This window comes from Podarcis pityusensis (assembly GCF_964106645.2).
Source record: "Podarcis pityusensis genome assembly, chromosome: 5".
In the NCBI taxonomy this organism is placed as follows: domain Eukaryota; kingdom Metazoa; phylum Chordata; class Lepidosauria; order Squamata; family Lacertidae; genus Podarcis; species Podarcis pityusensis.
In genome coordinates this window covers 90505472-90531874 of record NC_138032.1, presented here as the reverse complement: position 1 = coordinate 90531874, position 26403 = coordinate 90505472, and the positions used below count along the sequence as shown (strand labels likewise).

At 47.1% G+C, this 26403-nt stretch overlaps 1 protein-coding gene across 1 annotated transcript; it reads right to left on the bottom strand.

The window, feature by feature from the left end:
• Window positions 1–1637: 1637 nt before the first annotated feature.
• Window positions 1638–8328, bottom strand: GDF2 (growth differentiation factor 2). Its single transcript, XM_081005649.1, has 2 exons — window positions 7849–8328; window positions 1638–3205 (listed from the first exon to the last, which is right to left on the bottom strand). The coding sequence occupies exons 1-2, from the start codon at window positions 8183–8185 to the stop codon at window positions 2301–2303; spliced, it is 1242 nt and encodes a 413-aa protein (XP_080861775.1). The 5' UTR covers window positions 8186–8328; the 3' UTR covers window positions 1638–2300.
• Between the last annotated feature and the right edge of the window lie 18075 nt (window positions 8329–26403).

Here is a 26403-nt window from a genome sequence, read left to right as displayed (position 1 = left end):
TGGACGAGACCAAGAGTGGGACCAATGGTCAAGGTGGCCTTTTCAGCACATGCTTTTAGACCAGGCATCCCCAACCTGCGGCCCTCCAGATGTTTTGGCCTACAACTCCCATGATCCCTAGCTAACAGGACCAGTGGTCAGGGGTGATGGGAACTGTAGTCCAAAACATCTGGAGGGCCGAAGGTCAGGGATGCCTGTTTTAGACGCAAGTGAGGGGCAGATGGAGCTCATACATCTGGGAAGGCAAACCATCTAGGAGAGGGTAAACTCTGGTCCTAAACCTCCACTGCCTTGTGATCGAAGTCCTGGCGGAGAATGTTGGGACCGGGGGCAAGACGGTGGGGTGGGAGCAGGAACAAGAATCCAGAAGCCAGGAGTCAGGAAGCCAAGGGTCCGAGGGTCAGGAAACCAGGACTCAAGAAGCCAAACGCAGCAAGGCAGGAAGCGTGTTGCTGTGGCCAAGAGCCAAAGGGAAATGCTGACCTTATATCCCTTCCCGGCTCTTGCTACCAGGTGCTGTGAGTTACCAATCGGCCTCACCTGTACGGCCGTGCCTTGCCTCTTCAGAACAAACTTAGGAAAGCCCCAGTCCTGTGAAGCCTTACCGGTCACAGGGCCTGGCTCCTTCACCCACTCCTGACAGATATCTCCGGGAGAAGAAAAGGAGTAGGCCCTACACAAATCCAGAGTGAAGTCCCTAAGATGGTTGGATGGCACCTTGCGTGCCTCCTTCTGGCAACTCCTGCAGCCTAGCTGATGCCAAGCATATTGCTCTGCTTTCCTTTGGACCACATCAGCCAGGCTGAGAGTGGCGGGTCCTGTTGTCTGAGCAGCCCAAGACCCCCAGACACACTGCCCAGGCTTGCACCCCAGGGAGGTAACTTCAGTGCTGCTAGTGCAGCAAAAAACAACACAAGAGGCAGCAGTTACAAATTACCAGTCTCTGCAGCCACAGTTTAGGACCTTAGGGAATAGTTGTCAACCGTCCCTTATTTGGCGGGAAACTCCCTTATCCCAGCGCCGTTTCCCGCTGCTGTCCCTTATTGATGATGTCCCTTAAATTTCCCGGGTTTCAAAGAAAGCAGCTCCTCTCCCTCCCTCCCTTCTGGCCAGGGAGGAGGGAGGCTCCAACTGTGTTGCTTGGCTGTGTTGCTCACCCAATAAGGAGTCTAAGAACGACTGGGGGGGTGGAGCTTGCATGCCTTGTGCCGATCAAATCGGCCGCGTTGCCTGGGGACTCGCCTTTGCTCAGCGCTTCCCAGCGGAGAGGTGATGGTGGTTTTCCTTGCTGCATCCCCTTTGCTGGTTTGCTGCGCTGTGGGAACCAGCGCTTGAGGCTTCGTTTGGCTGCTGGCTGGGCTTTCTGCCTTTGGCTCGGAGGGGCTCAGAAGTTAAACATACCTGTGCTTGGAAAATCCCTTATTTTGGCTGCTGGTCCCTTATTTTCGAGGCTGCTGGTCCCTTATTTTCAAATCTGTAAGTTGACAGCTATGCCTTAGGGCAAAGTGTGGGTAATAAATTAAATTAAATTCCCTCACCTTCGCTCCCCTTCTCTGCCAAATAGCTTGTTGACAAAATTTTAAAGACTTTGTACTTGCCGTCTCAACAGCTCCCCTTTGGGTTAAAGTGCTGCAGAATTTCAAGCTGCTAAGTGTATTTTTTATTACTATCTGGCAAACGGGGGAAATAATAATTTGAAACGAGAAAACGTCAATATTCTGGAAAACAAAAGAGGGGAGATGTTATTATATGGGCTTAGAAACAGGATGTAGACCTCGACATTGTCACGGGGAAAGGAAAATGGGAAGGAACATGGTTACAACGCAACGGACATGCTGGCAAAACGAAATGTTTTGTAAGACTACTGCCTCAAATTGCCAATATTTCCATGCTCAGCCTCAGGAAGAATGAAGAGACACCGCAAAAAGGCACAATTAGAAGTTCATGAATGCATGTGGATCGGGTGGCCAGTGTCCTAAGCAGATCTAGCATGGACCGTGAGATGCATCAAACTCAAATACTACTAGACACATTTGCAATACCGTGGGTGGGCATCGAGGGGACCTGCTAATGCAATAGGCCTAAGAGAAGCTGTAGCTGTTCCAATTTTTCAGTTTTGGTCTCAGATTCTCTCTCTGTGTGTCTGTCTGTCTCTTGAGAGAGAGAAAGGTAGGTGTCAGCTTGGAAGACAACCGTTCGCATACTCAGCCATTTATTTCCAACAAGTGCCGTTCTATGAAATATCCACAGAGATATTTCCACCGCTTGGTTCAGTTATGAAGGAGAGGTCCTCTGCTCTCCTACCTGCAGCCACATTCTGCTACCTTCATCCCTTCGTACTGGTATTTCAGAGTGGGCGTCCCGGCATCGTCATTGTAAAGCAAGGAAATGGCTTCCAGCTTGGTGGGAACGCAACAAGCCTTGGCTGCTTTCTTGGGGTTCTTGTAGTGAACCAAGGTCTGGATGATAGCGTGTTTGGTCGGGGTGACGTTATCGGTCAAAGGAAAGAAGCAGCCCCCTTTGCACTCAAATGCCTCATAATCCGAGGGCGCAATGATCCAATTCCAGCCAATTTCTTTGAAGTTGACGTGAAGAGACGTTCTCCGACAGTGGTTGCTTTCAACGCTGCGTTTGCTTCTAGATGGAGAACGGTGGGTTCCACCGACAGGCAACGCATTCTGCTTGTGAACAGTGTCATTCTTAAGCACGCTCTCCTGTTCGTGCACCATCATTTCCTGAAGTTCCCTGTGATTCTCCTTGATTCTGTTGCCATTATCGTTGGAAAACACTATCAGCAAGGGCAAACGGTTGGACTCGGGTGTTAGACTGATGCGCGGCTTCCCACAGGGGGGCTCCCTCTGAACATGACTTTCCACGGTGATCTGTAGCTGGCTGGTAGTCCTTGCTTTCTCCGCCTTGACCCATCTTTTCACAGTGCCAGACATATCAAACATCACCCAGCCGCATTCGTGGATTTCTTTGGAGACTAGGAAAGATTGGGCCTCTTTTGGTTTCTCCCAGGGATCCCCTCCTAGACTGCCGTAGATGACCACATTTCCTTGAAGGCGAGAGAAACACTCTGCCTCCTCCGGACAAGCAGTGTGGATCCGAAGCTCAGCTCTGGTGACTTCTTCATGCCATGGGATGGAGACATTGAAAAGCAAGATGTATTTCTGAAAGGGGTCCATTTCCCCTGAGGCAATATCTGCAGGAGAAAATTGATAAGCACTGTTACCACAGCTCTCTGTTATTGCGGGGTGGGAGATATGAAACGTAGGCAACCCAGTCAGTTTGGCGGGTGTGGCGATCACACAGGGTCCCCAGACGTTTGACGGTCTATTGATCCCTGTGCCACCGCTATGATCACTTCCCCGCTGCCGCCAGCCCGTTTCTCTCGGGTACACACTGAGTCCAGACAGTTGTTAACATTAAAAACAAATATTCAAGTTTATTTTACAAGCATGAACAGGTTTATGGTTTCAGATAATTTTTCTTGTCAGTTTCTTATCCTTAGTTTCTATACTGGCCTATACTTTTCTAATAACTTCTAACTAATTATCCCATCTGTCTATCTGACTCCTCCTAACAATTTCTCTCTTTCTCTCACAACAAAACTCGACCAACCCACAGACTTATCCTCCCTCTTCCTTCTCTAACTCCCAACTTCCACACAACTCCAACTCTAACTCTAACTCCTCCCCTTGGGTTCCCACTGGCCAATCACTTCACACTCATTTAACCCTTTCCTTATGACCCACCTAGGAGGCAAACGCCACAGCGGGGTACAAATAAAATAAAATAAAAATAATATCACCACCACCACCATTACCATAATCATCATCATTGCTTTTTTCTGGGGGGGACACAGGGGTACACATACCCCTAAACATTTTGTGAATCTAAGTTTAGCCTCATTGAGGGGCAGTATTTCAATATGAGTAGGAAAATGAAAGTACCCCTAAACATTTTTTTTTTAGAAAAAAGCACTGATTGTTGTTGTGGTTGTGGTTGTTGTTAGGAATAGGTCTTAGACTTGCATCTTAATTGATGTCTTGCTGCTGCTGGTGTTACAAGTTCTCATGTAAATCAAAATAGTAATGAATATTCTGCTTGCAGCCAGTAGACAACATTTTATGGGTTAAATTAGGGATGCTTTTAATATTTCTAACAGACCGACTATGACAGCGAGGTTCAGTATCTAAAGCCTCCATCTCCTATTGTTGTGGAATGATTTCAGAGATCTAGACCCTCCCAGTGTCCCTATTTACAGAAGTCCCGGATTTACAGAAGCCGCCCTGGTTTCTGATTTGATCCTGGAATGTCCCACTTTTCCTTAGGACATCCCTATTTTCACTGGAGAAATGTTGGAGGGTATGGAGTTATGCGGCCCCCGAGCCAAGGAAATAAGTATTTATACAACCTTTAGAAGGCACCTGAAGGCAGCCCTGAATAGGAAAGTTTTTTAAAAAATGTTTTATTATGTTTTTATATACAGTGGGCCCTCTAGTTATGTACCACTCTGGTTATGTAACTTTCAGGTTATGAACGCGGCATGGGCAGAAGCGCTCAATTGCACCGCGTGCAGAAGCAGCACCTCTGCCTACGGACTTTTCAGGATGCGGACGGACCCCCGGAATGAATTTAATTCATATTTGGAGGGTCCACTGTATGTTGGAAGCTGCCCAGAGTGGCTGGGGTAACTCAGTCAGATGGGTGGGGTATAAATATCATAATCATCACCATCACCCCTACCACGATTGAATAGGATGTCCCTATTTTCATCAGTGCTGGAGGAGACTCTTGAGAGTCCCATGGACTGCAAGAAGATCAAACCTCTCCATTCTGACGGAAATCAGCCCTGAGTGCTCACTGGAAGGACAGATCCTGAAGCTGAGGCTCCAGTACTTTGGCCACCTCATGAGAAGAGAAGACTCCCTGGAAAAGACCCTGATGTTGGGAAAGATGGAGGGCACAAGGAGAAGGGGTGACAGAGGACGAGATGGTTGGACAGTGTTCTCGAAGCTACCAGCATGAGTTTGACCAAACTGCGGGAGGCAGTGGAAGACAGAAGTGCCTGGTGTGCTCTGGTCCATGGGGTCACGAAGAGTCGGACACGACTAAACGACTAAACAACAACAACAACAACATTTTCATCAGAGAACTGTTGGAGGTTAAGGGCTTGTTGTGTTTCTCTCAGGATGAATGGGCCCCCCTTACTTGCCCTGAAAGTGGGGAGGGTGTCAATGAAAAAAGCCCAGGCTTTTCCCAAAACATTTGATTGCCTGTTAATTGGGCTGGCAGCAGAATCACCAGCGGTACTAGCAATGGCACCCTCCATTGTGCTTGAGGCAGAAGGGTGATTCTTTTTTGGTGGGGGGAGAGAACCAGAAGAAGCCATGCAACATACGAAGTGGTGTTCTGCAACAGTGAGGAACACCTTGGGGGTTCAAGAGGAACAGCTGAGGGCTACTGTCACTGCTCTCCAACATCTGCCGCCTGAGACCAATGTCCCACCCTGTCTAATGGTAAGGCCAGCCCTGATCCCAGTTTATACATAAAGGTCTCACGCCAATTTAAAGCATGGATCAGTTTCAGGCACTACATAACCAATTATATATCCTTGCCACTAGCATTTGGTAGCTTATTGGCCAGCTATCTGCCCATAAACAAGCAGCGAAGGACTTCGCTGTGGCACAAATGAAACACATGCACACTCAGCAGCCAAACTGGATAAAGCCCAAGAAATCACAGGTTGATTTCTCTGCTCCTCCTTCCATTTACCTAGTAATGGCCTCCTTGTGGGACGCTGGTGGCGCTGTGGTCTAAACCACTGAGCCTCTTGGGCTTGCTAATCAGAAGGTTGGTGGTTTGAATCCCCACAACGGGGTGAGCTCCCGTTGCTCTGTCCCTGCTCCTGCCAACCTAGCAGTTCGAAAGCACACCAGTGCAAGTAGATAAATAGGTACTGCTGTGGTGGGAAGGCAAACGGCGTTTCCGTGCGCTCTGGTTTCTGTCACAGTGTGCCGTTGCACCAGAAGCTGTTTAGTCATGCTGGCCACATGACCCGGAAAAGCTGTCTGTGGACAAACACCGGCTCCCTCGGCCTGAAAGCGAGATGAGCGCTGCAACCCCACAGTCGCCTTTGACTGGACTTGACTGTCCAGGGGTCCTTTACCTTTACTTAATGGCCTTCTATGAGGACTGCACCACGACATGGCAAGGGATAAGGGGATTAATTCTGGCATGCACTTTGGGGGGCGGGGGAAGAGAGAGTTTCCACTTAACTTTCTGCCCCTTTTGGAGCTCCTCTTTGTAAAGGTCATAAGTGAATAGAATTGCTGAGCACATTTTATCTCATTATTATTATTATTATTATTATTATTATTATTATTATTTTATTAAATTTATATACTGCCCTTCATCTGAAGATCCCAGGGCGGTTCACAACATAATACAGTGGTACCTCGGGCTAAGTACTTAATTCGTTCCGGAGGTCCGTTCTTAACCTGAAACTGTTCTTAACCTGAAGCACCACTTTAGCTAATGGGGCCTCCTGCTGCTGCTGCCGTGCTGCTGAAGCACGATTTCTGTTCTCATCCTGAAACAAATTTCTTAACCTGAAGCACTATTTCTGGGTTAGCGGAGTCTGTAACCTGAAGCGTATGTAACCTGAAGCGTATGTAACCCGAGGTACCACTGTAATGCAAAACGAGAGCAAACAAAAAATACATAACCAGAACCAAAACAAACCAATAACCTTAACAATCATAATTATTTTGCTATCTGAATTCTATTCCTGGTAGCGTTCCCAGGGGCGCCAGCTTCTCAGGGCAGTTGAGGGGGCGCAACGCGATGTGCTAACATCGCATGCAAGGAGTCAGGGAGTGGAGCTGAACATCCTCTGAACATTGAGGAGGCCCTCAAAAAAACAAAAACAAAAAAAACTGGGGAGGGGGGCAAAGTGCCTTGGCCCCCAGGAACTGGCGCCTACAATTGTTCCTGAAATGTAGTCCTAATTACCATTCTTTTAATTAGTTTCACTTTTTAAAAAAGCACCCTAAGGTGTCTTCACATTGGTGCAAAGAGGAAAGCATCTTTGGGTCTCCCTTGAAGCATAGCAAATGAAGATGGGCTCAAAGCTCAGAATGGGTTTTTTTTTTTTTTTAATAGGGCTGTCATATTTCAATAATTGAAAATCTGGACACAAAAGTTATTGAGCAAAATGGTTTTTGGCAAAGTTGCTGAGCTTTTATTGGGGGGGGAGGTGCAACACTGTTGAGTTTTTGAGTTTTCCCCAAAATATGCCCCCCCCCTGCAAAATCTCAAAAATATCTACTCTTCGACATGGAATTTCCCCGGACATTACAGCCCGGCTGAAATTCTGAATGTGTGGCAATCCCAATTTCTTGAAAACCAGAGCTAATTTTAAAACCCTATTGAAGTATCGTGGTTTGGGCACTGCCAGAAACAGGAACCTTCACTGGGGAGACAATTGACATCAGGAATAAACTCAGAAGAGTTGGCTGGCTGTTCAATTGGCAGGGGCAGAGTGCCAGAGATGTTTTGACAAACAAGCCCTAAATTACATTATCAGTTTATTGCTGGTATCTGATTTCTTATTGATTTAAAAAGAAAACGACATCTTTCATATTATATAAGGGAATGTGAAGAATGATCAGGCTTGCTGATAGAGCAAGTAACTACAGCTGCAATTTCATAAACACTTCGTGTAAGATCCATTGAACTTAATAGGACTTACTTTTGAGTAGGCACACAAAGGATTCCATTGTAGGATTCCTACCCACTGGGAAAACCAAGCCCACACATTGTGGAAGAAAACCCTCATACCTTCAGGACTGAAGCTACGGACAATGTTGGATATGGGGCTGGAAGACTTGTCCTTGGTATATCGATTGTACAAATCAATCATGAATTGGGGTGGCTCCTCTTTCATCTCCTGTGAAGGTATCTCTGATAAGTTCAAGTTCCTCAGGAAATCAGCTTTCAGATTCTCCAGGAAAGCCTGAAAGTCGAAAGGGACCTCTTCATCCATATTCCCAAGGTCACCAGAGTGTTCGGGAGAGTTTGTTGCGGTGAGTAACCCGCTCCTAACATCCACAGGTTTGCTGTTGGTCAGGTGGACGAAGACGACATTCACAAGAGCCAAGGCACCAAAACAGTACATTTTGCACGTGTTTTGTTCTCCAGTGGGGGAAAAACCAACAGAGGTCCAGGAACGTCTTGTCCGATTAGAGTCTGAGGAGTGAGTAGGGGAGCAAAACCAAAAGCTAGACGCTTTCTGAAGCTGTGCTGCGGCTGCTCTTTTCCGCAGCCCCAGACCCTTGTGAATTGTCAAGTAGACTGGTCAAACACTTGCCCTTATCTCAGCGATTGATGCTAACATTTCAGTCCCTTATCTATTACGGCTCTTCACTAATGAAGATTCTATAAACATGCGGACGAGCACATATGGCTCATGAAAGCCCACGATGGAATCTATGTTCTCCTTTGGGGGGTCATTGTTGCTTAATGATGTCCCGTTGTCATTTCCTTGCCAGCGACAATATGTATTTTAGGATGCCTAATAGGAGGCTTGGAGGGGGAGGGGAGGGAGGTTTGTAAAGTGTTTTCCTAGATTCCCGCAGCAAAATATTAACACCCCCACTACAGCTCCAAAGTTCCTTAAAATACTTTCCAAACGGCGCCGATGTGCTCTGATGTAAGACACAATCCTATGACGATGCAAATACCCATAAAGGGGACTCATTTATCAGCTAAGCGCTATTGTTTGTACACAGAAGATGATCTGCTTTCTGTCATCTCTCCCCTTCCCCCACCCCCAGGACTGTCAGTTATCACTTGGGAGCATATGATGGCAATTCCCTGGTTTTCTGGTAAGTAACAAACATTATTATTATTGTCCAGTAGCACCTTAGAGACCAACTAAGTTTGTTCTTGGTATAAGCTTTTGTGTGCATGCACACTTCTTCAGATACACGAAAGCTTATACCAAGAACAAACTTAGTTGGTCTCTAAGGTGCGCGGGTGGCGCTGTGGGTTAAACCACAGAGCCTAGGGCTTGCCGATCAGAAGGTCGGGGTGAGCTCCCGTTGCTCGGTCCCTGCTACTGCCAACCTAGCAGTTCGAAAGCACGTCAAGGTGCAAGTAGATAAATAGGTACAGCTCCGGCGGGAAGGTAAACGGCGTTTCCGTGCACTGCTCTGGTTCGCCAGAAGCGGCTTAGTCATGCTGGCCACATGACCCGGAAGCTGTCTGCGGACAAACGCCGGCTCCCTCGGCTTATAGAGCGAGATGAGCTCTGCAACCCCAGAGTCGGCCATGGCTGGACCTAATGGTCAGGGGTCCCTTTACCTTTAAGGTGCTACTGGACAATTTTTTATTGTTTATTTATATTTCGACTACGTCAGACCAACACGGTTACCTACCTGAATCTATGATGATGATGATGATGATGATGATGTTGGGAGCTGCCCAGAGTACCTGGGGCAACCCACTCAGATGGGCGGCAATAATAAATAATAAATTGTTATTGTTATGTAGCCTTTTTGCACACAAAGCTTCCTTCCTTAGATATACGGTAATGCGTTCCAACATGAAGCTCTTTATGGGGCTCAGGCAAGCCTCCCAGGGAAGCAAGTTCTATGGCACAGTCACTGGACATTGATTTGTGATGAGAAGAAAACAGTCTGTGCATATTGTTACAAAAGTCGGGTGCCTGCCCCTTTCTCTGCTGAGCGGTGGCCAGAGCCCATGAGGTCCCAGGCAACCCCACGGGGACCTGTGTTCCTTTGGAGAATGGAAGACACAGTCGAGACTGTCACGGCTTTAAGAAATGTGCTTTCTTCACCTATTTATACTTTCATTCTGCATGGAAGGGAGTCCAGATCTTGCAGCAAGGCCATTTCAAGAGGGGCTTGTCCCCCACAGCTGTGCAGAGCTGGAGTCTAAGGCATCTCTCCCAGCCTGCCTTCAGCCAGCCTGCCCAAGATGGATCTCAGCTCTTCTTCCTGCTTCTTCCTCCCACCATCCCTTGCTTCCACACACCCCATCACCTTGGTAACATCTTACTCCCCAAGCCATCCCTCCCCAATGGCCCACCAACCCCTTTTGTCATGTTAACAGGTGTGCTCTTCACTAAACCAGCCAGGCTGGTTTGCGTAAGCCAGCCCAGGGATTCCCTGTTAAAATGCATCTCTGGGTTATTTGTGGGGCCTGCCTGGTGTTTTTACATGAGTAGAATGTGTGCTTCTATTTAAAATGCACCTCTGGGTTATTTGTGGGGCATAGGAATTCATTCTTTCTTTCTTTTTCCAAAATATAGTCCGCCCCCCACAAGGTCTGAGGGACAGTGGACTGGCCCCCTGCTGAAAACGTTTGCTGACCTCTGGTTTAAGGGGACCCCACCCAAAAGAATCTATAACAATATGATGGAATCCTGGTACAATAAGCTCCCACAGTCCGCACAGATAACAGCTAGAATGAGCACTGAAGCCATAGCAGGTAGAAGTTAAGTAGTCCTACTCCAGGTTTTGGTGACTTCCAAAGAGTCGTATATAATCAAGAACAAAGCACCCTTCAACCTTGTGAGCCCTTCTGAAAGTCATTCTTGCTATCATTTTTTACAAAGAGACTTAGAAGCAGATGTGCCTTACATTTCCTAGGCTTCTAGGAAATGACCACTTCTGTGATCCTGCTATTCAGGTTTCTCAACTCATCATATCTCTCATCAGCCAGGTAGAAGAAAGGCTTTGGATGAGTTGTGGGAACTTGCCCTTGGGCGAGATGGATGGAGCTGTCCGTGAGATGCCCACACTTCCTGTTTCCTTTGCACCACCGAGGCATTGCTTTTATAAAAGGTCAAGTTTTCCTGAGTGTGTACCTAGGACCTCCCGCAACAAAACAAAACCAAAACAGTTTGCCTGTCAACCGAGGAACAAGTTAAAGTTAAGGGAAACTAAGGGGGGACCCCTGACCATTAGGTCCAGTCGTGGCCGACTTTGGGGTTGCGGCGCTCATCTCACTTTATTGGCCGAGGGAGCCAGCGTACAGCTTCCGGGTCATACGGCCAGCATGACTAAGCCACTTCTGGTGAACCAGAGCAGCTCATGGAAACGCCGTTTACCTTCCCGCTGGAGCGGTACCTATTTATCTACTTGCACTTTGACGTGCTTTCGAGCTGCTAGGTTTGCAGGAGCAGGGACCAAACAATGGGAGCTCACCTCGTTGCGGGGATTCGAACCGCCAACCTTCTGATCGACAAGTCCTAGGCTCTGTGGTTTAACTCACAGTGCCACCCATGTGTGTCCCAAGGGAAACTAGAAGTACCTACAAAACAAATTTAAAATACTTGGTGAATGGGCAATAGGAAAGGTGATAAAACTGATTAAGGTTCATTTGCTTGTGTCAGGGCTGTCTTTAGCATATGCTCCGCCAAGGTGCAAAGAGCCGCCCAGTGCCCCCAAATTTAGTTTAGCCCCCAAGTTAACTTTTGTTGAACTTTATTTGGGAGGGGAGAAGTTCTTTGGGAGGGGAAATCGCTCATCTGTAACAATGATGCAGCAGAAAAAAATGCTATGGAGTAACAGAGCGATGGGGGGCGGGACTTTCACTCTATTGCTTTTCACTGCCGCCAATAAAGAGGGACCAGTATACAGTAGGTATACATTTGGCACCCCCAGAAGTCAGTGCCTGGGTGCCCTGCACCCATTGCACCCCTAAAATAATTGGGTGCACTCTCCCTACCTTGCATCAAATCTATGCTTCCAGGTGCCATTAGAAAGCTGCAGAGATAGTTCAGGATAGTGCGCACCCTGGAAATGATCTCTTTCAGCTTTTGCCTTCAGGAAGAAGGTACAGGGTTATAAAGACTAGGACTAGCCACCTGAGAAACAGTTTCTATTCAAATGCGGTATTGGTTTTAAACGCAGTGTAAGGTAGTCTCTGTGGGACGCGGGTGGCGCTGTGGGTTAAACCACAGAGCCTAGGACTTGCCGATCAGAAGGTCGGCAGTTTGAATCCCTGTGACGGGGTGAGCTCCCATTGCTCGGTCCCTGCTCCTGCCAACCTAGCAGTTCGAAAGCACGTCAAAGTGCAAGTAGATAAATAGGTACCGCTCCAGTGGGAAGGTAAATGGCGTTTCTGTGCACTGCTCTGGTTCGCCAGAAGCGGCTTAGTCATGCTGGCCACATGACCCGGAAGCTGTACGCTGGCTCCCTCGGCCAATAAAGCGAGATGAGCGCCGCAACCCCAGAGTCGGTCACGACTGGACCCAATGGTCAGGGGTCCCTTTACTTTTACCTAAGGTAGTCTCTATGGGAGTATATTGTATGTAATTACGGGGTATCAGATTTTTTAGGGGGCTAACCAGGATGGGATAGCTGGAATAGCAGGCTTGTTGATTTCTGAATGTCTGATGTAGATTTTCAATTTCGTTGTTTTGTATGGGACAATGACAATAAAGATTATCGTATCATATCGTATTGTATTGTATCATATCGTAACGTAAAGACAGCCCTGGCTCATGTGGTTTGTGTGTGTACTTGCTTGGCTGGCCTCACCCAAGAGCCCTGGGCTTCATTTGGCAGCTCCCAGACCAAATAAGGCCTACTCAGCCTTTTGGAAACTTCTAAACCTCTGCTTAAGAAGATCAAACCTATCCATTCTTAAGGAAATCAGCCCTGAGTCCTCACTGGAAGGACAGATCCTGAAGCTGAGGCTCCAATACTTTGGCCACCTCATGAGAAGAGAAGACTCCCTGGAAAAGACCCTGATGTTGGGAAAGATGGAGGGCACAAGGAGAAGGGGACGACAGAGGACGAGATGGTTGGACAGTGTTCTCGAAGCTACCAGCATGAGTTTGACCAAACTGCGGGAGGCAGTGGAAGACAGGAGTGCCTGGCGTGCTCTGGTCCATGGGGTCACGAAGAGTCGGACACGACTAAACAACAACAACAACAAACCTCTGCTTTCCTCCGTGTACTGGAGCTAAGATAGGAACCCTTTCAAAATCTGGAGGAGACCTCATTCGGATGATTGAATCCTGTCACCTCTGCTGTTTGTTTGAAAGATAAAAGAGACTCAGTGCCTCTCTGGCTGCATTTAGTGTTGCCACCTCCTGACCTGAGTGGAGAGCTGTGGCAGAGAGCCTGCCATATGCAGTAATCCAGGTTTCTCAACACATGACTGGACGGAAGGAGGAATGTCTCCTTCTGTTCCCATTATTTAAGAAGAGGGTTCCTCACGCAGGTGTGTGATATTAATTGGGAAATAATGATTCCCCACGCATAAGGCTTTTCCACATTTCCTTTGGCTAATCTAACATTCTACCTATCTAGGCACATATATCTCCGTGAGTTCAACTTCTTAGTATAAATTCTGCATGAATGGACCAGATTCTTCATGGAAATATTGTGTTTGTGTACGTACGCAAGTGAAGATGTGTCCGTTTCTTATCCCGGAAACACAGTTTCCCTTTAAAAATTCTTAGGAGGTTGAGCTTTGGGGGGTAATGCTAAATATAGAAGAATATGGTAAACAACATTATCTCTGTTATGCAAGTTAAGAAAGCATCGGAAGACAAAATGTGTAACCGGTCCCCCCACCGCTGAGGACGATTGCAATTTCAAGTCCACTCATCCAAAGACTGATCAAATGCTAATCGCGTATACACGTGCCAAATTTATTGGCATGTATAGGCGTATTGGGGTACCCTATTAACACAACGTATCTGCTCAAATCAAGGAGCAGAACAGCCAGAAAGTTCGTTTTGTAGGGCTCTGGAACGCCTGGAATGACTCTGACAGCTTTCACAATGCTCTGGATTGTGGCACAGTTCGATGGCCGTAAGATCTGGAAGAGAGGAGGAAATCATTACTGCTTCTTGGCAAAGAAGTGGCTTTCCCAGCATGGTTGGAGAGTCTGGCACCGAGGGAAGGGAAGCTGTGAATGACCGGTGGCAAAGAGACGGGCCTTTATCAGCAAAGAAATGAAAGCGAGCCCCCGTTCAGGTGATACATGCTTTTGTGGTGATAACCACACCGCCCATAACAACCTCCAGCACACGGTGTCTGGGGAAAGCTGTGGAGCGGCTCAGTTGCAGCTACCCATTTGTTTGAATCACCTGCCCTCTTAACTCTTGTCCATTGGAAGGAGATGGACTGGGTTGGTTCAAGGAGAGATCAATGGTTCTGAAATATACTCGGAGTCGAGAGTGGATTTCATGCTCTTTATTCAGCTCGTAGTGGTAAGGAGGAATGAAAGTTCCCCCAAAGTATCTGCTTTATATACATTATTTACACAATGGGCTGCACGTGATTGGCTAATTCCGGAATTCTCCTGTAGGCCAATCAGGTTGTGGATTCACTTCCATCTGGAGCTGGATTGGGTGGCTCCTGCGGACCAATCATACTGCTGCGTTGTTCTAGGACCAATCAGACTGCTGCATTTTGGATCCTATTCAACTCAGTACATAACAGCTTCGTTGGAACAGAGTGAGGTACCAACTGCCTTGACATTCTTAAAGAGGACTTCCCAAGACCCAGGAGAGTTAAGGATGCCTTTTCTTGGATATTCCATTACAAAGGCTTAGGTAACTCCGAGACTGACAGTATTTTGTACGAGGGATTTGAGAACGTCCGATTTCTGCAGCTAAAATGGCTTAGCAAATGCACTTTTAAAAGAATCGGGCTCTTTTGAAGTTAGGAAAGTGAAGGGAAACGGCACTGAAAAATGTAAAAGGTAAACGTAAAGGACCCCTGACAGTTAGGTCCAGTCGCGAACAGCTCTGGGGTTGAGGTGCTCATCTTGCTTTACAGGCCGAGGGAGCCGGCGTTTGTCCTCAGACAGTTTTTCCGGGTCATGCGGCCAGAAACCAGAGCAGTGCAGGGAAACGCCATTTACCTTCCCGCCGGAGTGGTACCTATTTATCTATTTGCACTTTTTGGAGTGCTTTTGAACTGCTAGGTTGGCAGGAGCAGGGACAGAGCAACAGGAGCTCACTCTGTTGTGTGGATTCGAACCCCCGACCTCCTGATCAGCAAGCCCGAGAGGCTCAGTGGTTTAGACCACAGAACCACCCGCATCCCACTGAAAAATGTAGGGCAAACAAAATATTCACAGAGAAATGCGTAAATGCCATGCAAGCAAATGAGGATGAGGGCTCAGTAGAGACTGGATATAATCTTAACCTCTGTGTAACCAAATGAGAAGGTACGCAGGTGGCGCTTTGGGTTAAGCCTAGGACTCGCCGATCAGAAGGTCGGCGGTTCGAATCCCCGCGACGGGGTGAGCTTCCGTCGCTCTGTCCCTGCTCCTGCCAACCTAGCAGTTCGAAAGCACCCAGAAGCTGTACGCCGTCTCCCTCGGCCAATAAAGCGAGATGAGCGCCGCAACCCCAGAGTCGGTCACGACTGGACCTAATGGTCAGGGGTCTCTTTACCTTTTTTAACCAAATGAGGGTGAATGTTCAATAAACGGGTCATCTGGAAAAGCCCTTACATGGTGCAAACTTTGGATGGGGTAGTTGTGGAGAATGTTTCTTTGTTGCTCCTTCCTGGAAAACACAAGCTGTGAGATGTTCTGTACTTCAAATGTCTAAAGGTGAAGTTGCACTATGGAGACAGTATTTAGGAAAGCGAGTTGGGTGGTTGCACTGCAGCAAGTGGCCTGTGGAACAAATGGCTCTGTTTAAAACTCTTCTGCTTTGAAAGACCAACTTCTGCTGGGCTTCCAGATAGCTGAAGAGGCACCTCTAGAGAGGTATGCTGCTTCCTTTTGTATCATCTTTCTTTTTTGTTTTCCGAACAACCGGGATGGATGCAAGCAGACTCCTCTCGCCAGCTCAAGCAGCCCAAACAGCATGCCTGTCACACTTACATATTAATCAGTGAAAGTTAATTTGCGAGAACGTTAATGAATACAAATTGCTCCCAAAGGCTCTGTGCGGGGCCTGCGATACATTATTCCTCCTCTAAGCCATAATGGGTCTTATTATCTTCCAATGAGAGACTGCTGTCAAGGCATTGAAGGATGGACAGAGATGATGAAGACAAATGATCTCGTTTAGATGTACGCGGTTCAATCAGAGCTGCGGCTTGTCATTCTCAGTAATTGGAGACAGGTGCTGGGGACAACAAGCAGCCAAGCGTGTGAAAACACACACACACACACACACACACACACACACACACACGAACTTTGCCTCCTTCATGAGACTTTGAGAACAGCTAACCACAGCCTTTATAGAAGCTCCTCAGTCTAAGTTTCCATCATTGCTTGCCCAAGACTAGACTTCCACACTCCAGTGACCAGTGCAATATAGAAAAATGTAGCAACCACAGTGGTACCTCAGGTTACATCCGCTTCAGGTTACAGACTTCGCTAACCCAGAAATAGTGCTTCAGGTTAAGAACTTTGCTTCAGGATGAGAACAGAAATCGTGCTCTGGCGGCGCGGTGGCAGCAGGAGGCCCCATTAGCTAAAGTGGTGCTTCAGGTTAAGAACAGTTTCAGGTTAAGTACAGACCTCCGGAACGAATTAAGTACTTAACCTGAGGTACCACTGTATTATAAACTTACTTTTTGAAGGCTTTAAAATAAGTTGGGCAGCCCAACTTGTAGGTGGTACTGTACACAATCCTTACAAATGTCAACAAATGACAGTTTGACTTTACCTCCGAAGGCACATTCTTCCTTCGTCTCCCGTGACAGACGGATGCCTACTAGGGGTACAGGTGAGCAATGAACACCACTTTCAACCCACAGTTAGGGCCAGGTGCAGTGCTTTTCTTGTAGAAAGAGGTGCTGCTACACACCATGAAGTTGTTACAGCAAGTGCCACACTTTAAGCCAGCACTTTCCTTTCAGCAAAAAAAAAAGTACCCTTGAGAACTCCCAGGGGAAAAAAAACACTGGCTGGGTGATATATTGATATATCAACCAAAACTGGTTAGAAGTCCATATCGTGATATTGGTTTCATGATTCTTGACCTGGCAATACATCGTGAATCATTATGTGTGTTAGGGCTGGGTGATTTATCGTCCAAAACTATGTTGCTCCATCCTTATATCAGACATTGTGATATATCAGTATATATGATGTTTAAAGGTAAAGGTACCCCTGACCATTAGGTCCAGTCGTGGACGACTCTGGGGTTGTGCACTCATCTCGCTCTATAGGCCGAGGGAGCCGGTGTACAGCTTCCGGGTCATGTGGCCAGCATGACTAAACAGCTTCTGGCGAACCAGAGCAGCGCACGGAAACGCCATTTACCTTCCTGCCGGAGTGGTACCTATTTATCTACTTGTACTTTGACATGCTTTTGAACTGCTAGGTTGGCAGGAGCTGGGACCGAGCAACAGGAGCTCACCCTGCTGCGGGGATTCGAACTGCCGACCTTCTGATCAGCAAGCCCTAGGCTCTGTGGTTTAGACCACAATGCCCCTGCGTCCCACATATGATGTTTAGCTGGTGATATATCACAATGTTGTAAACCAGGAATCTCCCAGCCCTACCCGCAGCATAATTTCTATGCTGATGTGAAGGGAATGTCCTTCTTGGTGCCCAGTCTGGCACTGTGGGAACTCCTGCTACCCAGTAAGGGCACAGAGACAGATTTCTCGAGGGAGCTTTTTGGAAAGAATCTGAAGACCAAGTTTTGGAATCACAGGAATCCCATGAGGTCGGTTCGCTGACAGAGGGAAGTCGTCCGAGATCACAGTGCGAGGTTCTTAGCATGGGGCTGAATGGATGCTGCAAGGCTTTTAACATTCAGGCCCGGCAGCATTCTAAACATAGTCTGACTTGAATGATAAATGCATTGTGAAGAATAATTAATGCAGCTCCAGTACATTTTGCAGGGACGCGGGTGGCGCTGTGGGTTAAACCACAGAGCCTAGGACTTGCCAATCAGAAGGTTGCCGGTTCGAATCCCCGTGACGGGATGAGCTCCCGTTGCTCGGTCCCTGCTCCTGCCCACCTAACAGTTCGAAAGCACGTCAAAGTGCAAGTAGATAAATAGGTACCGCTCTGGTGCGAAGGTAAATGGCGTTTCTGTGTGCTGCTCTGGTTCGCCAGAAGTGGCTTAGTCATGCTGGCCACGTGACCCGGAAGCTGTCTGCGGACAAACGCCGGCTCCCTTGGCCAATAAAGCGAGATGAGCACCGCAACCCCAGAGTCGGTCACGACCGGACCTAATGGTCAGGGGTCCTGTTACCTTTAGTACATTTTGCAGAGGTAAGCCATTGCAGGAACCAGGCTGATGTGACTGTAAACAAGTGTGGTTTGGAAAAAAAACAACTGAATTAAATGGTAGAGGTGCCGGCTACCTCCTGGATAAAGACAGCATCACACAAGTGATGCAAAAATCACGCATGCAAGAGAATCCACCTTAAACTGCTACGTGAACCTAATAGGAATTACTTTTGAAGCACACATTAATAATCTAAAATAGCAACCAGGAAAGCCTGTTGTCCCACGATTGAACAATTTCAGGTGGAGGGCCTGCTCTGCCGTTTTTTGCAGTGTCCTCAGTTTTTGCAGACCCCTCTGACCGTTGGCGCTTACAGGAACAGGAGCTGCTGCAATCAGTGTCCCACCGTTATTTAATATAAGCCCCATGTGACAGCTGACAAAGAGCTAAAAGCAGTACACTGGTCCCTCTACTTACGGATGTGATCTGTTCTGGGGTGCTGTTTGCACCCCAAAGAGTCCGTAAGTAGAGAGCCGCTTCTGCGCACGACGCAGCAGATCACTCCTGCGCATGTGCGAAGCGGTGAATCCGGTGTTGTAAACAAAAATTGCCCTTTTCCCTTATGGGGTATCCAAGAGCCCATATAGAGTCCTTACATAGGTTCCCTATTGGTAGGAGAAAATAACAGAGGCCAACCAGAGAATATTGAGAAGCAAAGCAGCTAGTAAGCTTGATCTTTATTGAACTGTTGCAACAGGGTGCTCCCATCACCCGCAGGAGAGAGGAGGAACCCAGAAAAATGGCGTGCAAGGCCTTATAAAGACTTTTGAAATTGCCACCCTGTAGATCAAGACCACCCCCAGAAACATCATACATACATCACAGAAGGGGTGTAACCTAAGACCACCCCTCAGATACATCACACCTACATCACTGAAAAGGCGGTCTAAAACAGAAATTTGAATGTTGTTTTTCTCCTGTTGTTGTTTATCTCCTGTCTGGCAGGTTACTTGATTGGATTGCCTGGGGAGCCTGGCCATTCTTTTGTAGTGATAAATACTTAGTTCCTGGGCCAGGTCACAGGCTCACACCCTATTCAAACACAGACATACCCTTAATACAGGATTTGTGAAGGAAAAGACAATGGGGAGGCTTTTCCACTTTGACCATGCAGAGAAAACGTTTGCTCAGTTTAGGAATAAAAATGGCTTCAGGTCGGTCTTCCTGTGCTGATCTATGTACGTGCGGTTATGAACATTGCCATATATCTAAGACCTCAAAAATCCTATCACACCGGAAGAAAACACTTCCGGGTTTGCCGCGTTCGTAACCTGAAAAAAACGCAACGTGAAGCAAATGCAACTTGAGGTATGGCTGTAGGTCTTTTTGCAGAAGTGATGGAATAGCATAGCTTCTATCTCTCTCCACTCTGCTGCTTGATGGAATGGTTCCCATTATGTGGCAGCTGAGCAGGAGCAATAATATTCCTCCCACCAACATACAACCCTTTCTCTTTAGCGGGTGGTGGTCAGGGAAAAAGGAGCTCAGCATTGTAAGACCACACTATAAGGAAAACATACCTTATGTAAGGGAACAGTGACACCTGGTGGTCCATGAAGTAACTGCGGTCTTTAAAGTTTACCAAAATCCACCCTCCAGTTTTTTAGGGACTACAGTTCCCATCATCCCTGACCACTGGTCCTGTTAGCTAGGGATGATGGGAGTTGTAGTCCCAAAACAGCTGGAGGGCTGAGTTTGGGGCTCCCTGGTTTATACCATATATTGTTACAAAAGTTGGGTGCCTCCCCCTCTCTCTGCAAGAGCTCATGGGGTCCCAGGGTCTGTGGTCCTTTGGAGAACTTACTCTTTACCTTTACCTTTATTATGTTTTTACTGTAATTTTACTGGTGTTAGCCTCCCTGAGCCTGGCTTTCGCTGGGGAGGGTGGGGTATAAATAAAATTTATTATTATTATTATTATTATTATTATTATTATTATTATTATTGACATCAGGCATCCAGTTAGCAAAAAGGGAGACTAAGTATCTGCCATGCAGCCTCCTCGAGTCCACAGGCTTTCAGTTTCCTTCTCCTACCAAAATGGCAAGTTCTGTCTTGATGCAACATTCAGTAACAAAACAAAAAAAAAAAAAAAGGGGGGGGGGAGAACCAATCAATAATTGTTGACAACAGTTGAGCCCCGTTCCTTGACTAGAGCTTTGCTTGCAGGCTCAAAGGACCTTTCAAAACAACTTGCTCCCTTCCTTGGACTCTCCTTCCTTGGACAGGTTCTTAGGCAGGGGTTGGATGGCAAGCTGTCGTGATGCTAGGGCCGAAATTCCCGCATCGCAGGCTAGATGACCATCAGGGTCCGTTCCAGCTTTACGATCCTACGCATCCTGATGCATTTCAGAGCACTGCGTTTTTTGCTTGCTTGCGCCAAACTTCTTTTGCCTGCCTTCTGTTTTATTCTTGTATTCTCAGGACCTGTTCCTTTTGCTTTCTTTCTTTTGTCATCTTTTAAAATGTCTTGGCTTGAAGCTCACATTCTTTGGAGAAGAGTCAAGCTGATGCTTATAATTTCAGCAGGGTGTTCCCTACTCCTGGGACTCACATCACATCATAAGCATAGCTGTCAACTGTCCCTTATTTGGCGGGAAACTCCCTTATCCCAGCGCCATGTCCTGCTGCTGTCCCTTATTGATGATGTCCCTTAAATTTCCCGGGTTTCAAAGGAAGCAGCTCCTCTCCCTCCCTCCCTGCCGTCCAGGGAGGAGGGAGGCTCCAACTGTGTTGCTTGGCTGCGAGCTCACCCAATAAGAAGTCTAAGAATGACTGGGGGGTGGAGCTTGCATGCCTTGTGCCGATCAAATCGGCCGCGTTGCCTGGGGACTCGCCTTTGCTCAGCGCTTCCCAGCGGAGAGGTGACAGTGGTTTTCCTCGCTGCATCCCCTTTGCTGGTTTGCTGCGCTGTGGGAACCAGTGCTTGAGGCTTCGTTTGGCTGCTGGCTGGGCTTTCTGCCTTTGGCTCGGAGGGGCTCAGAAGTTGAACGTACCTGTGCCCAGAATCGGATGCATACGTCATCGACGGCCCACTCACCCTTGCCGGGGAAAAGGTTTGTCTGGAGCGGGGGCACATGGTGGGGGGAAAGGAAAGGTGATCTCGTGGGAGGGGGGGCTTTTGGATTTGTTTTGGAGGCTTCTTCAATTGACTATTATGGGGGAAAGGAAAGGAGCTGGTTGACTAAAATCCCTTATTTTGGCTGCTGATCCCTTATTTTCGAGGCTGCTGGTCCCTTATTTTCAAATCTGTAAGCTGACAGGTATGATCATAAGGGGACCTCTGGGAAGAATTGCAGGGCTTTTCCCACACACCCATTCTAAGACTCGGGAACTGACCTTAGGCTGTCCTTACGCCCCTGGCTGTCCTTAGGATCTTGATTAGATGATGACCAAGGAAAGAAATGGGATCCTCCTCATTGAGGGTCCTGGTTGCTCGCGGGCCCCAGAGGCGACCCCACAGGGCTAAAATTGTTAGGGATACAGAGCCCAGGGATCACTCCAGGCTGTTTTGGCCAATCGCGTGAGGCGGCGTGATCCCGGGGCTCTGTATATGTGGCAGCGCGACGCAATTTGGGGCACTTGCCTTGTGCTGCTGGACACCTGCCCCCCCTTGTTGTTGTTGTTTTGTGATGGCAGCCTTCAAATCTTTGATATACTTTTATTTGTTGTGGTCTTAAAAGGCCACATCCACAGAAGTGTATGTACGTTTGTTTGGGAGCCCTGCACTCCCAATCGCAGAGTCATTATAGGGCTGTAGAATATGTTCATTTTTTCCTCAATCACTCTGACTCCACATTTTCACTGTAGAAAGCCTAGGTTGTTTCAGATTTTACTCATTTCCATTTCTTTTGTTCTGAGGCAACAATTTGGCAGCGTTTCCCCCTCGATAAACACCTTTTGTACTGCTGTGTTTGGCAGCCACCATTTTGATTTTTTCCTCAGAATGGCTAGACAGTGTTGTTCCTGGGCATTTGGGAAGACAATGGCAGTTCTCAATGGTGGTGGCCATTTTGTTCCCCTAAAATGTCCCCCTTTTTTGTTCTTAAGCTGTGTTGCTCTGGCCTTGCTTTGGTTTGGGTCGCCTGTTTTGGAACAGGAGCTGGGTAGGAATTTTACCATTTGGCAGATTGGCTTTGGCCACTTGGTTTTCGCCCAGCCCCTCAGCAACTGCCACAACTTATAAGGTTTGCCGGTTAGGTATTGGCTTATTGGAATATGGGGGAGGGGAGGTGCGGCCATCACCTGCCCCTCCTGGAAAAGGATATTCCGGTAAAGGAATCTGGGGGTTCTGGTTCTCGTCCGAAGTCCACTTGAGGGGCTAGGGTCATGCCAGGACCACAGGAACCCCGGGGTGAGCTTCGGTTGGTTTTCATTGATGTTGCTACCTCGTTTGGTGTTTATCCTTTCAGACTACCAGCCAGACAGGCGGGGTCAGTTATAGTCTGTAGCCAATGCCTAAGCCAATACTGCTCATCTTTCTGTAATTAATAAAGTTGTGGCCAAAATTTGCCCGATAACTTAAACTAAAATTTGTGTCTGTGTGAAGTTATTTAAAGGTAAAGGTAAAGGGAACCCTGACCATTAGGTCCAGTCGTGGCCGACTCTGGGTTTGCAGCGCTCATCTCACTTTACTGGCCGTGGGAGCCGATGTACAGCTTCCGAGTCATGTGGCCAGCATGACTAAGCCGCTTCTGGTGAACCAGAGCAGCGCACGGAAACATGGTTAACCTTCCCGCCAGAGCGGTACCTATTTATCTTTGATGTGTTTTCGAACTGTTAGGTTGGCAGGAGCTGGGACTGAGCAACGGGAGCTCACCCTGTCGCGGGGATTCGAAGCGCTGACCTTTTGATCAGCAAGTCCTAGGCTCTGTGGTTTAACCCACAGCGCCACCCACATCCCTGTGAAGTTATTTACAAGGGGGGTTTTGGGGGCCTCGATGCGCAAATGCATTAACTTGGCCTAGTTGTTAGTGCCCAAGAAGAAGTGCTCTTTTTGGAGTGTCTTGTACTATTGCAGCCATAACAGTTCTTATAGAAGCAGCTGAAGGCTGGAACCAGAGGGGACTCATAAAAGTCTGGTGCTAGGGTTGAAAAACAGTCGCATTTATTTGAATGTCGTACAGCTACAATCTTTTCTCCTAGCTCCACATGGAAAAGGAAGTATTACATACTTGCCCTGAAATTGTGCTATGTAAATACATAAAAAGCACAACCTGCTCTTGCAGGGCCAGGCTGCGATCTTTTCTTCCCCCAAGAACTATAGCCTGGCCTAGACACGCAGAAAAACGCTGGTAAAACCCAGAGCGGGAAAAGTGGACTGCAGCCGGGGACCGCGGTTTCAAATGCATTTGACATGTTTAAACCATCCTCTAAAAGTAAAACAGCAAACTCTAGCATACCAATAAAATCCATAACCCATGTCAAGTTGTATTAATTTCCTTTGTGCAGAGAGTTGGTTTTTTTTAGGTTTTAAGGCAAGAAAGCATTTAAAATGGTGTGTCAAAAGTTGCAGAGTTCATTCTCAAAACTCTGGCGCAGTTTTTCATCCGTTGTATACATAGACCAAGCAGTAGAGGTTCGCTGCGAGGTGTGTCTTCTGAGCTGCGGCCCACAAAAATAACCGCAATGGGTAAAATTCTGTTCTTCAGTCTAAAATCTTACTAACGCCCCTGTTCTTAATTTTCTTGTGACTCAAATCATGTTGCTGAATGTAAGCTATAGCTGGGGTCAGAGTCTTTCAAACTGAAATGGGAATCATGCTTTTGCACTTAAAGGCTGCTTATTAAAAATTTTTTTTTTCATTCAAACACCTGGAAAGATGAGTTATGAGTTAAAAAAAAAGGAATAATATGACTCTTTAGTTTATTGTGTCTGCATAAGATCAATGGGGTCGTATTCAGTAGCCTTGGAGACCATAATTGAGCAAAAGTTGGTAAACGTTTTCATTCGCAAACTGTTTTGAATCAAACTGGTACAAATAATTTGTCCCATGTATGCAGTTTTAAATATGACATTCAATATGTATACAACCTTGTAATGTAATATTTCTGCAGCTAAATTTGGCTAATAAAAACACTGAAGAAAAGAATGGAAAGGAAGGAAAAGCAACTCATAATTTGGAGGTTAAAAAACTCTCTTGGTCCACCCACAGGCAGGAAGTACATCAGTACCTAGCTATATGTTTTACCTTAAATGAAGTTCTGCATCATTTAAGGTGATACATACGTCAAAACCTTGAACTACTTCCAGCCAGTGGGAGTGCAGGCCTCTTCAGCTATGTTCATTATAGTGAGACTCAGAATCAGGCTGGTGAGAGCAGAAACTCCAAACTCACCCTCGGAACAATTTGATCATGAGGAACATTTGGCTGTGTTTGATGGTCTTGGTCTTCTTGTACCAGCTCGTGATTTAAACACAAGCTATTTATTACCATTTTGCAGAGTAAGGTGCAGTATTGCAGGCAAAAGTCTACGATGAAACTCTTAATGTGGGATGCAATACATAAGTAGCAGTCAAGTACAACATTCCTTGTTTTCCTAGAGTGGACATGCAGGGGAATGTTTGGTCCAGCCAGTTGAAAACTTCCTGTTTCCTCCTGGCTGGGACATACTTCCTTTGCATGTGACTAGAGGTGGCTGTGACCTTACCTGTCCAGGTAACAAAAAGGACAAGGCACAAAACACACTCTCTCTCTCTCTTTTACTTCCTCCGTCGTTGGAGCAGCTTTTTAGCTAGAGATGCTCTGTTGGCTTCCAGCCAACGGAAGACACTGGGATTATCCCCATATAGGATAACTCTACATGTATATACTTTGTAACTAAGTCTGCCTTCAGGGATCACACTGTGCTCTGCCTGATGTATGTAAACTTTTTTTATTTACTTATGGATAAGACTGTGGTGTCTTTATTCTTTTAAGAGGGATATTAAGGGAACTTTTAAGAGGGATATTAAGGGAACTTACAGAAGCTTGCAACCAGCTATCTGCTGTGTGTTTAAAAGGGGGATGTGAAACTCTGCTAAGTAAAGGAACTTGCTAGCGCAACAATAAACAATATATCCATCCTCTCCTGCCTCCCTGAACATTCCCACACTTAACTGTGTATACTGCCTGTTTCTAAAAGGAGGTGACCTCCTTTCTCTAGGCAGTCTGCTTCCAAAACATCTCTCCTGGAAAAGCATCACCTTGGCAAAAGTTTGGTACCAAACCCACAGGCATGAGAGAATCAGCAGACTAGGGCTCTCCTGCACCCGCCAATTCGCCCCAGCAGATGCCCCTAGCCGGGTCATTTCCCCCCTGAGTTTGGAGCACAGCTGGGGGATGATCTTAAATGGCTGAGTGAGTCTGCTAATTCTCCCAGGCAAATGCCCCCAGCCATACAGTGTTGGGAGGGAGACCTAGGGTTGTTCACCCAGATTTCTCTTGGGATGGGTAATTTCATTGTAAGGCACACCACAAAGATGTCATGGATCGCATCAGGATAGCCAACCTGGTACCCTCCAGATGTTTTGGATTCCCATCAGTCCTTAACAACATGGCCAATGGACAGTGATGAAGGGAGTTCATCTCGTCTATCACAAGATTATAGACATGGAGAAGTTAGATAGGTTCGGAGGGTTGCTTCATGATTATTAAAAATTTCCATCCCAGAGATTGACTTGGCATGTAGGGGGGGGGGGGAACCATGTAACTTGAGATGTGTGAAGAGTGGCAAAAGCTGTAGCTTTTTGCTGCTGGCTTGGGGACCAGGCAGCTGTTACAGATACCGGCTGCAAGTTTGGAAACTCTGGCTCAATCAGAAATGGCACTTGCACCATTCTCCTTAGCACACCTTACTTACGTTATGTACAAAACTCTGCTCGTTCCTTCATGACAATTCATTCTCCTTTTGGAAACTGTGTTGAAATTTCAGGACATGGGTTTTTGCAGGGAGAGTAAGAACATGAATGACTCCAATGCAAACCTGGCATCCTCTCGTTTTATCCAAAGGGCTGCATCACAGATTCCCTGCAGAAGCCATTCTAGTTGGGCAGCTAAATTTCAGAAGTCTAGTGTACTAGATGCATACATACATGGCCATTCTGTTATTAAAAACCAGCCAGCCAGCCAGCCAGCCAACCACTACTTTTCTTGA

Excerpts from the sequence above, each read along its gene's own strand:
- GDF2 (XM_081005649.1), bottom strand. The coding sequence starts at position 8,185 with ATGTACTGTTTTGGTGCCTTGGCTCTTGTGAATGTCGTCTTCGTCCAC. Across the intron at positions 3,206-7,848 it reads CCGTAGCTTCAGTCCTGAAG|ATATTGCCTCAGGGGAAATG; the intron begins GTATGAGGGTTT and ends TTTCTCCTGCAG.